Genomic DNA, 12,149 nt, shown 5'->3' on the forward strand with positions numbered 1-12,149 from the left:
GCAGTTTGGCAGTGCATGCACGTTTTGGCCCATTCACTGACCTGCTTGCGGAGTCTGTGCCAAATGAACCTGTTGGAGACCATCCAGATGGTTGTCCTGATGGAGGGGTGCGCTAAGTTATGAATGGAGTTGAAAGTGCACCGCCGCCAGGCTGCCGGAACAACGGGTTGGGGTTGGCGGATGGTGACTTCACAGTAGGGTCCTCTCACCTGGGCCTATGGGGAGGTCCTGGAGCTGCGAACTGGAGACTGTGGTTCTGTAACTTGGGATCTCCTCATCTGCCTGCTGCGCCTCCGCCAATGCTTCATAGTCTACCCCTTGGGACAGGGCTTGAGTGGTAGGGCGAGAGAGAGCGTCCGCCACAACATTGTCCTTTCCCGAGATATGCCAGGCATCCGTCGTGTATTCAGAGATGTAGGACAGATGTCGTTGCTGGCGGGACGACCAGGGGTCGGACACCGCCGTGAACGCAAAGGTAAGCGGTTTGTGGTCCGTGAACGTGGTGAAGGGCCTACCTTCCAAGAAGTACCTGAAATGCCGGATTGCCAGGTATAGCGCCAGCAGTTCCCGGTCAAAAGCACTGTATTTGAGCTCGGGTGGTCGCAGGTGTTTGCTGAAAAACGCCAGGGGTTGCTAGCGACTCTCGATGAGTTGTTCCAGCACCCCACCGACTGCCGTGTTAGATGTGTCCGCTGTGAGGGCAGTAGGGACGTCCATTCTGAGGTGCACTAGCTTCGCGGCGTTTGCCAAGGCTTCTTTCGTTTTAATGAAAGTGGCGGCGGACTCCTCGTCCCAGGTAATATCCTTGCCCTTACCTGACATCAGGGCACGATTCAGGCAGCTGAAGGGAGGAAGCGGTGGTAGAAATTTACCATACCCACGAATTCCTGAAGGCCTTTGATTGTGTTGGGTCGGGGGAAATGGCGGACTGCATCTACCTTAGCGGGCAGAGGGGTTGCCCCGTCTTTAGTAATCCTGTGGCCCAGGAAGTCGATGGTGTCGAGCCCGAACTGGCATTTGGCCGGGTTGATTGTCAGGCCGTATTGTCAGTCGGGCATAGAGTTGATGGAGGTGGGACAGATGCTCCTGACGACTGCTGCTGTCTATGAGGATGTCATCCAAATCGATGAAAGCGAAGTCCAGGTTGCGTCCCACTGCATCCATTAACTGCTGAAATGTCTGTGCGGCATTCTTTAGGCCGAACGGCATGCGGAGGAACTCGAAAAGGCCGAAAGGGGTGATGAGTGTCATTTTGGGGACATCGTCCGGCTGCATTGGGATTTGATGGTATCCCCAGACGAGGTCCACCTCGGAGAAGATCCGTGCGCCGTGCAGGTTTGCTGCAAAATCCTGTATGTGCGGCACAGGGTAGCGATCTGGTGTTGTAGCCTCGTTCAGCCTGTGGTAGTTGCCGCATGGTCTCCAGCCCCCTGATGTTTTGGGCACCATGAGCAGGGGGTATGATCCCCAATTCCTCCATCCTCTTGAACTTCTCCTTCGCCAGTCGGAACTTGTCCAGGGGAAGCCTTCGAGCACGGGCGTGGAGGGGTGGTCCCTGTGTCAGGGTGTGGTGCCGTACGCCGTGTCTGGGCATGGCTGCCGTGAACTGCGGTGCCAGAACCGATGGGGAAATCCGCTGGGGTTCTGGTGAAGCCGTTGTCGGACAGGGTGGAAGCGGTGATGGAATCTAGGTGTGGGGCTGGCAGCTGAGCTTAACCCAAGGAGAACGTTTGAAAGGTCTCGGCGTGGGCCAGTCTCTTCCTTGGCAGGTCGACCAGTAGGCTGTGAGCCCGCAAAAAATCTGTGCCCAGGAGCGGTTGGGCTACGGCGGCCAGTGTGAAGTCCCACGTGAACTGGCTGGAACCGAACTGTAGCCGCACCGTACGGGTGCCATAGGTCCTTATTGTGCTGCCATTCACGGCCCTCAGGGTGGGACCCTGTGCCCTGTTGCGGGTGTCATAACTCGTCGGAGGTAAGACGCTGATCTCGGCTCCGTTGTCGACCACCTTCCGGGGGTCGCTGAGATCCGCGTCGGACAGCAGCAGGCGTATGTCCTTGGGCAGCTGCTCCAGGAATGCCTGCTCAAACATGAGGCAGGGCTTGTGTCCTCCGGCCAGGGACAGCATCTCATTCATCAAAGCTGATGGCGGTCTGTCACCCAAACCATCCAGGTGCAGTAAGCGGGCAGCTTGCTCGCGAGCTTGTGCGAGTCCGAAAGTCCTTATGAGCAGGGCTTTGAATTTCGTGTATTTGCTGTCCACTGGGGGAGACTGTATGAACTCCTCAACCTGGGCCGCTGTTTCCTGGTCGAGGGAGCTCACCACGTAGTGGTGTCGTGTGTCCTCCGAGGTTATCTGCCAAATGTGGAATTGGGCTTCTGCTTGCTGGAACCATAGGTGAGGTCGCAGCGTCCAGAAGCTTGGCAGTTTTAACGAAACTGCATGAAGAGATGCGGCGTTGTTCATCTTCGGCCCAAATATCGTTTGGGTCATCGGGGTCACCAATTGTAGCGGTGTGCTACACGCAGCGCTGAAATAACGACGCGTAGTCGATGAGCTGCAGTTGCAAAAGAGATTTATTCGAACTTTGTGGTCTTGCTTTAAAGCCTTCCTGATCCTGCCCTCCCCGGGCAGGAATGCTGTAGGGTGTGCGTATTCACAGTCCTGTCCCGTGCACGGGCTTTTCTCCTTGCTGGTGAAGCAGAGTTGGTGCCCTTTTTGGGACCTGCCTCAATGCCGGCGTGCGCCGATTTGTGAGCTGGTTCGAGTGCGCTGGGAAGTGGGTCGCCATAGTATTCCCTTTTCTCAGTTCCTTTGACCCTGCCGCATCTGTTCCCAGGTTGAGGCTTTCCTTTCCAGGACATTAGAGATGTCGTCCTCCTCCTCCAAAGAATGGTGTTTTCCTTTCACACCTACTGATGCTGCCCTCACCCCCATCTCCATTTTTCAAACATCTGTGCTCAACCTACCCTAACAATAATAGTTCCTCTTGTCCTTGCCTGCCACCCAATTAGCCTCTACATCTTCACAACTTCTGCCATCTCAAATGAGCGGGTGTAGTATTTTCACCTTGTAACACTTGTTCCATGTCTGAACATGTAATAAACTGTTCGATTATGGTGTCAATATCCTGAAATGTGTTACCCAGGCACACACACTTCTAATCGCAAACATATCACGCCTTTTAATAAATAACATCTATTTAGCGATGCAATGTGGAGTAGGTCCTCCCGACCCATCGAGCTCCCCCCCCCCCCCCCCCCCCCAGCAACCTCTGACAAACCCAATTAACCTACCCAGTATGTCTTTGGACTGTCGGGGAAATCAGAGGATTTGGAGAAAACCTATACCCAACATGGGGAGGACAAAATGGAGCTGGAATTGAACTTCGAACTCCAGACATCCCGAACTGTAGTAGCATCACGTTATCCACTGTGCTGCTGAGGCAACCAATATACAAGTTTACTGGTTCATCCATCCCTGCTTGTCTTAAATAGCTTATATAGCTAGATGAAATCCATTGTCATCCACTTCATTTTCCCTCTAAGCAGAAAGTCTATTAAAATTGATTTTGATTTTTGTCACACGAGTAAACTTATTGCAATTAAACAATTTGCCTCTGGTTTTCTCTTATTTGTGTTAAATTGAAACATGTATGTAGAAAACTATTTTTAGCCATGTTTGCAGCTGTTCTACTTTGCTTAGAATTTTTCTATGTAAAATGCTATATTGTAAAAGAAAATATTTTGTCAAGTAAATTGTGGAATTCTTAATCCATTTAATTTTGTAAATGCATTTAAATGTTTTAAGTACACAAATTACAGTTGCTTGTTGTAATTATGCTTGACATAAATGCTTATATGTACTCACTTTATTCCAGAAAACTATTGGAGTCTTCAAACCAAAAACAGAAGAACCTTATGGGCAATTAAATCCCAAATGGACCAAATTTTTCCACAAGATCTGCTGTCCGTGTTGTTTTGGTCGTGGTTGTCTCATACCAAATCAAGGTTACTTGTCAGAAGCTGGTGCTTACCTTGTAGATGAAAAATTGGGGCTGGGAGTTGTACCAAAAACAAAGGTAATTTTTATCATGGAAATTATTGAAATGTGGATTTAAATGTTGCACCATTCTGTGCAAGAGCTCTTTACCAATGCATTTGGCTTTCTAGATTAGCAGAATTGTATGTAATTTTACAACCTTTTGCAAGTCCTCTTTTTGCTATTTGTGTCATTTGTTATACCTTCTGTTTCATTTCAAAGAAAGTACTAGAAACTTTTAAGTTGTTTTATCTGATGAGATTCTGTTTTAATATGCTGCCCTCTAAAGGATTTTATTTGTATTATTCTTAGTTAGATACTTTATTGATCCCAGAGGAAATTAGTTTGTAAAGCTCCTGAACAAGTGAAGCACCCTCAGCTTCTTAACTGATGTGACTTTCGTGAAGAGCAATGTGCACTAGTGTTACCTTTACATTTCATGCTGACCATTCTTGCAGAAACAAATTTTGTTCCCATTTATTCTCCATCTTTTATAAATTGTAATGTCCAGGTCAAAACACTTCTTTCCGATTCAGCTTTAACAGTATTTCATGAACAGTTTGTCTCTGATTTTATGTCTCTGTTCCTGTATCTTTTAAAATTGCACTTTTTAGGCTATATTGTCACACTTATTCTTTCTATTTATCTTAACAGTGTTTGGCATTAATCTGTCATGTGTTCTTATTTTATTTGTCTATTTCTTGAACAAAAATAACATCCAGATTATTTACTGTATTTTCATGTTTTGTGTCATCTGCAAATAGGTTTGTAGTTAAAAACTGTTCTGAATCCAAATTTGTTCCCTCCACAGGAAAATATTCCTTATTTGTCCTTTCCTTTATAACTATCTCTTAATTTCATTCACTCTTTGCTGACATGAGTTTTGGGTTAAACATCTTTCACATTAATGTTTAAGCTATTTTTTTCCTTCCTCTATTACTTTTTTAAGACTTTTTCTGAACATTATCTTGGTTCGTTCTATATTATCAATCTTTTATTTGACTAATTTTGTCTGTCAGTTTTAGTGCATACGTTTGCAGATCTCCACTGATTTCTATGTTTGGATGCCCTCCTTTTCCCTTCAAATGAAGATTTACTGTGTATCTGAATGGTTGTTGCTTGTAAACATTACCTCATACTTTACATTTTCATTCCTTCAGTGTTGCAAATCATAGTTGAGGTTACAGCTACTCGTCTCTCTCATCCTTTCTGAATTACAATACATTGAGTTCATAGTTTACAAATTTCTCTGATATTATTTACAACTTTTTCCCACTTGTAGTTCCTGATCCCACCTCCCATGGAGCCAAAGTTAGACCCACATCTCCCTCTGATTTGCTCTGGAGCCTGTATTTTCCTTCCTTCCCAATCTATAATTAGGAAGTAGTCATTTTCTCAGTGCTTCTCATTCTCTTAGCAATCTCATTTACGTTTGAGAGCTCGTATCTTTAAACTGGTCTTTTGATTCGTCAGCCCTCAGTCTTAACCTTCTTCATTCCATCCCCATTTTAATGGAGCTCCACAGTTACAAGTGCAAAGTTGGCTGGGTACCAGTAGATGGCTCCCACGTGAAGCTATAAGTTTAACATTTGGTGTCGATGTTTTCAGTGCTGTATGTGTTTTCAAATACTTCTGAGTTCCACAGAGATGAATGTGATCTGCTGTAATTAGAATCCTTTTGTTCTTCCTTGATGTGAATTTGGAATTTTTTTTAATCTGCTGCATTGTTTTCAGAACAAAGCTAATCACTTTAAAAAAAATTTTTTAAATGTAGGTAGTTTGGCTTGCAAGTGAAACATTCAACTATAGTGCAATAGATCGAGCAAAATCCAGAGGAAAGAAATATGCTTTAGAAAAAGTGCCAAAAGTTGGTCGCAGGTTTCATAGGATTGGGCTTCCTCCAAAGGTATTAATTTAAATTTCATGTTGATTAGTTTGAACTTTGTTATTTTATACAGTTTGCTTGAGTATACAAATGCATTAAATTACTTTGTAAATAATTTTAAAATTGTATGTAGTTGATGTAATCATAACAAATTTAGTATGGTTCTCAGAAACGGGTTCAATATCATCAGCATATGTCATGAAATTTGTTAACTGTTGCAGTAGTACAATGCAATACATGATAAATATAGAAAAAAAATCAGAATTACATTGTATATATGTATATTAAATAGTTCAATTGAAATAAGTAGTGCACAAACAGAATTTTTAAAAAAGTAGTGAAGTAGTGTTCTTGGGTTCAATGTCCACTTGGAAATCAGATGGTAGAGAGGAAGAAGCTGTTCCTGATTTGCTGAAAATGTGCCTTCAGGCTTCAGTACATCCTTCCTGATGGTAACAATGAGATAAGGATGTGACTTAGGTTGTGGAGGTCCTTAATGATGGACACTGCCTTGTTTGTTCATGATACAATTAAAACATCTTTATTTGCGATACTCCAGCAATGACTTTAGCACAACACCAAGTATATTCTCTGAGATAATGTGGATGGTTTTATGATAGACTTCTGGTGAGGGGTAACCATCAGAAGTCTATATCTTCCCTTTGTTGAAGTTCAGAGTCTGAAACTTCATTTGCCAAAGCCCAGACAATGCGTCATGTTTACTAAACCTTTTGCAAACCAGAACGTGATCTTCTCACATGTTGGCAATATAGCTAAAGATTGAATAGTTATTGTTGCTGTTACCTTTTTGTTAGGACTCACTGACTCATTTAAATGAGCAGGGTGTTCACTGGAACATATCTTAAAAGCTCTGCCACACAATGTAGCCCCAAAGGAAGTTCCCCAGCACATTGTGTTATGAGTGATGAACAGACCTGATGGAAATGGGGTGCAGAGTTAACCACTCCCCCCCCCCCCCTCCAAGAACCACGAACTATTACTGTTGCTATGCTGCTCATGAGAGAGAGAGATAAAGCCCAGGCAAGAACATCTGCTACAGATAAGAGGGGGAGAGAGACTGTTGATTTACTGTATTTAGACTCTTCCTGGATTATTTATCTTCCACTACAAGGACTTTACTTTGCTCGTTAACATTCCTCAGGAGATAGCAGGAGTGGCCTGATTTGATGGACACGATCATTCAGAGTTGATGGATAGCTGAGACCCCGTAAGTAGGGATAAAAGACAGGTCTGGAGAGACACCCTTCAGACACACCAGTGGACTGATTGAGTGTTGGGAACCCACAGAAAGGTGGGGGCTTTGGGAGACCAAACCAGGAGATCGGTCATTAAAGCTCACAGTGTTACAGCAGGGCCGGTGGGGACTTGTGTGTGTTCACTCATGCCAGAGTGACAAATCCACCACAGAACGGTCTAGCTGAAGACCAGAGGGGTCATAACTGAATGGCCACAACGACACGACAGATTAAGAAGGCCACAAAAGGTCTGCCTACCGCAGCTGTTGCTGTTACATCTCGCTCGCTCTCTCTCTCTCTCTCTCCCCCCAACGATTTCAACACAACCATAACCACCTCAGCATTTATGAACTGTACTCTATACTTTCCTATGACAACTCATTTAACCCTAGACATTGATAGAGCTTGTTTATTATTGATTATTATTGTTCCTACACTTTTAGGTTTACTACTGCTAACTTGTTTTATATGTATATTTGCATTTTTGATATTGTATTGTGTAGTTTGCTAATAAACACCTTTAGTTTGGTACTACCAGACTCCAGTGGATTCTTCTTTCTCTGCTGGTCAGACACCCAGTTACGGGGTGTACTTGTACTTAACAGGTGTAAAAACCAAACTGAGCCCGTGTGATGACCCACTTTCCAGCGCACTTGAACCAGCTCACAAAATGGCGCTCGCTGGCAGAGAGGTCGGCCCCAAAAAGTGCGCCAGGCCTTCTTCACCAGCAAGGGGAAAAGCCCGCGCGCGGGAAGGTACTGTGAATATGCGCCCACAACAGCATTCCCACTTGGAGACGGAGGAAACGGAAAGGCTTAAAAGCGAGGCCATGAAGTTTGAATAAATCTTTTACGCAACTGCAACTCACCGTCTGCGTGTCATTATTCCAGCACTGTGTGTAGCACACCGTTACAATTGGTGACCCCGACGGCCCAAAGGATATTTGGACCGAAGATGAATGACGCCACATCTGTTCATGCAGTTTCGTTAAAACTGCCAAGCTTCTGGATGCTGCGACCTCACCTATGGTTCCAACAAGCAGAAGCCCAATTCCACATTCGGCAGATAACCTCGGATTCCACACGTTACTACTACGTGGTGAGCTCCCTCAACCAGGAGACAGCCACCCAGGTTGAGAAGTTCATACAGTTGCCCCCGGAGGACGGCAGATGCACAGCAATCAAAGCCCTGCTCATAAGGACTTTCAGACTCTCACAGTGTGAGCGACCTGCCCGCTTACTGCACCTGGATGATTTGGGAGACAGGCTGCCGTCGGCATTAATGAACGAGATGCAGGCCCTGCCTCATGTTTGAGCAGGCGTTCCTGGAGCAGCTGCCCGAGGACATATGTCTGCTGCTGTCCGACGCAGATTTCAGCGACCCCCGGAAGGTGGCAGCCCGGACAGATGTGCTGTGGAAAGCCAAGAAGGAGAGTGGGGCGTCTGTCGCACAGATTACCAAGCCACGCGCCCAACAGCAGACCAGACCAGGCCCGGCAGCAGAGCCCACAAAACCCAGAGGCAGGAGTGTGAAGGCCAATGAACAATGGTGCTTCTATCACCAGCGGTGGGGCACAGAAGCCCGCCTCTGTAGCCCGCCCTGCAACTTCCCGGGAAACGCCAGGGCCAGCTGCCGCTGATGGCTACGGCGGCTGGCCATCAGGATAGCCTCCTGTATGTCTGGGACAAACGGTTGGGATGCCGCTTTTTGGTCGACACTAGAGCTGAGATCAGCGTCTTACCTCCGAGTTATGACACCCGCAACAGTGAACCGGGCCCCCCCCCCCCCCCCCGAGGGTTGCAAATGGCAGCACACTACGGACCTACGGCACCCGTACAGTGCGGCTACAGTTTGGCTCCAGCCACTTCATGTGGGACTTCACACTGGCTGCCGTGGCCCAACCACTCCTGGGAGTGGATTTTTTTGCGAGCTCACAGCCTGTTGGTCGACCTGCAAGGGAAGAGACTAGTCCACGCCAAGACATTTCAAATGTTCTCCCTGGGTGAAGCCCAGTTGCCGGCCCCACACCTGGACTCCATCACACTGTCCGACAACGAGTTCACCAGAGTCCTGGAGGACTTCCCATCAGTTCTGGCACCGCAGTTCACGGCAGCCATGCCCAGACACGGAGTACAGCACCACACCTGACCCAGGGATCACCGCTCCACACCCATGCTCGAAGGCTTCCCCTGGACAAGCTCCGACTGGTGAAGGAGGAGTTCAAGAGGATGGAGGAATTGGGGATCATACGGCGGTCCGACAGCCCACGGGCCTTCCCCCTGCACATAGTGCCCAAAACAACGGGGCTGGAGGCCATGTGGCGACTACCGCAGACTGAACGAGGCTACAACACTAGACCACTACCCTGTTCTGTGCATTCAGGACTTTGCAGCAAACCTGCGTGGCTCAAGGAGCTGTTCCAAGATAAACCTCGTCCAGGGATACCATCAAATCCTGATGCATCTGGACAACATTCCCAAAACAGCACTCATCGCTCCGTTCAGCCTTTTGGAATTCCTCCGAATGCCGTTCGGCCCAAACAGTGCTGCACAGACGTTCCAGCGGCTCATGGACACAGTGGGACGCGACCTGGACTTTGCATTCATCTATTTGGACAACATCCTCATAGCCAGCAGTAGTCGTCAGGAGCATCTGTCCCACCTCCGTCAACTCTACGCCTGACTGAGTTAATACGGCCTAACAATCAACCCGGCCAAATGCCTGTTCGGAGTCGACACCATCGATTTCCTGGGCCACAGGATTACTAAAGACGAGGCAACCCCTCTGCCCGCCAAGGTAGATGTGGTCCGCCACTTCCCCCGACCCAACACACTCAAAGGCCTGCAGGGATTCGTGGGTATGGTGAATTTCTACCACTGCTTCCTCCCCTCAGCAGCCCGAATCATGCGCCCCTGTTCACCCTGATGTTGGGTAAGGGCAAGGACATTACCTGGGATGAAGAGGCGGCAGCTGCTTTTGTTAAAACCAAAGAAGCCTTGGAAAGTGCCGTGATGCTGGTGCACCCCAGAACTGACATCCCTATCGCCCTCACAGTGGACGCATCCAACACAGCAGTCAGTAGAGTGCTGGAACAACTCATCGAGGGTCGCTGGCAACCCCTGGCGTTCTTCAGCAAACACCTACGACCACCCGAACTCAAATACAGTGCTTTCGACCTCGAGCTGTTGGCACTATACCTGGCAATTCGGCATTTCAGGTACTTCTTAGAAGGTAGGCCCTTCACCGCGTTCACGGACCACAAACCGCTTACCTTTGCGTTCACAAAGGCGTCCGATCCCTGGTCATCCTGCCAGCAGTGACATCTGTCCTACATCTCCGAATACTCGACTGACATCCGGCATGTCTCGGGAAAGGACAATGTCGTGGCACACGCACTATCCAGACCTACCATCCAGGCCCTGTCCCAGGGGGTGGACTATGCAGCACTGGCAGAGGCACAGCAGGCAGATGATGAGATCCCTAGTTACAGAACTGCAGCCTCCGGTTTACAGCTCCAAGACTTCTCCGTCGGCCCAGGTGAGAAGACACTACTGTGAGATGTAGCTACTGGCCCACCTCGCCGCATCATCCCGGCAGCCTGGCGGCGGCGAGTTTTCAACTCCATTTACAACTTAGTGCACCCCTCCATTAGGACAACCATCTGGATGGTCTCCAACAGGTTCGTTTGGCACAGACTCTGCAAGCAGGTCAGTGAATGTGCCAAAACGTGCATGCACTGCCAAACAGCCAAGGTGCATTGGCACACCAAAGCCCTGCCGCAGCAGTTCCACCCCACCTGCCAGTGTTTCAACCACATTCATGTGGATATCGTGGGGTCCCTGCCAGTGTTGCGAGGAGTGTGGCACCTCCTAACTATCGTAGACCGGTTCACAAGATGGCCAGAGGCAGTCCCACTCACCAACATCACCTCTGAATCCTGCGCCCAAGCACTGATTGCAACCTGGGTATCTCGCTTTGGTGTACCGGCCCACATTACCTCCGACAGAGGCACCCAGTTCACCTCCAGCCTATGGTCAGCTATGGCCAGCATTTTGGGAACACAGCTACACCACACAACTGCCTACCACCCACAGTCGAACGGACTAGTGGAGCGTTTCCACCGTCGCCTGAAGTCTGCTCTCATGGCCTGCCTGAAAGGGCCTAACTGGGCGGACGAACTTTCCTGGGTCCTGCTCAGAAGCCACACGGCGCCCAAAGAGGATCTGCATACCTTGTCGGCCAAGTTGGTGTATGGCGCACCCCTGGTCGTCCCAGGAGAGTTCATACCAGCCCCAAGGGGGCAGGAGGAAGAACCCGCAGCAGTCCTGGACAGACTACGTGAGAGGCTCAGTAACCTGGCCCCCATACCCACTTCACAGCATAGACAGAGCCCGACCTGCGTACCCAAAGACCTGCAGCACTGTAAGTTTGTTTTTGTACGATGGGGCGGACATCGGGCACCGCTACAGCGGCCCTACGAGGGGCCGTTTAAGGTGATCAGGAATAACGGGTCCACATTCGTGCTGGACATTGGGGGGAAAGAGGAGGTTTTCACAGTGGACCAACTCAAACTGGCCCATGTGGACTTGGCGCAGCCGGTTGGAGCTCAGGCACCGCGGCGCAGAGGCAGACCTTCCAAACAGAGGCCGACTCAGACTGTGGACATTGGGTGCTGTATCGCTGGTTCTTGGGGGGTGGGGGGGGGGATGGTTATGCAGTGACCCACTTTCCAGCGCGCTCGAACCGGCTCACAAAATGGCGCGTACCGGCAGAGAGGCCAGCCCCAAAATGTGCGCCAGGCCTTCTTAAAGCCCGCGCGCAGGAAGGGACTGTGAATATGCGCCCACTAAAGCATTCCCGCTCGGGGAGGGTGGAAACAGAAAGGCTTAAAAGTGAGACCGCTAAGTTTGAATAAAGCTTTTACGCAACTGCAAGTCACCGTCTGCGTGTCGTTATTCCAGCTCTGTG

General features: G+C 48.7%; 1 protein-coding gene across 1 annotated transcript in view; it reads left to right on the plus strand.

Moving 5' to 3' along the window:
- LOC132404657 (phosphatidylinositol 4-kinase type 2-beta-like) overlaps positions 1-12,149 on the plus strand; it is a 55,594-nt gene that overhangs the window by 24,899 nt on the left and 18,546 nt on the right. Inside the window, exons 2-3 of the mRNA XM_059988977.1 lie at positions 3,880-4,080; positions 5,815-5,946. Of these exons, the coding sequence (XP_059844960.1) occupies positions 3,880-4,080; positions 5,815-5,946 (333 nt within the window). The remainder of the gene's footprint in view (positions 1-3,879; positions 4,081-5,814; positions 5,947-12,149) is intronic.

The sequence above is a fragment of the Hypanus sabinus genome, chromosome 14 (assembly GCF_030144855.1).
Source record: "Hypanus sabinus isolate sHypSab1 chromosome 14, sHypSab1.hap1, whole genome shotgun sequence".
NCBI lineage: Eukaryota > Metazoa > Chordata > Chondrichthyes > Myliobatiformes > Dasyatidae > Hypanus > Hypanus sabinus.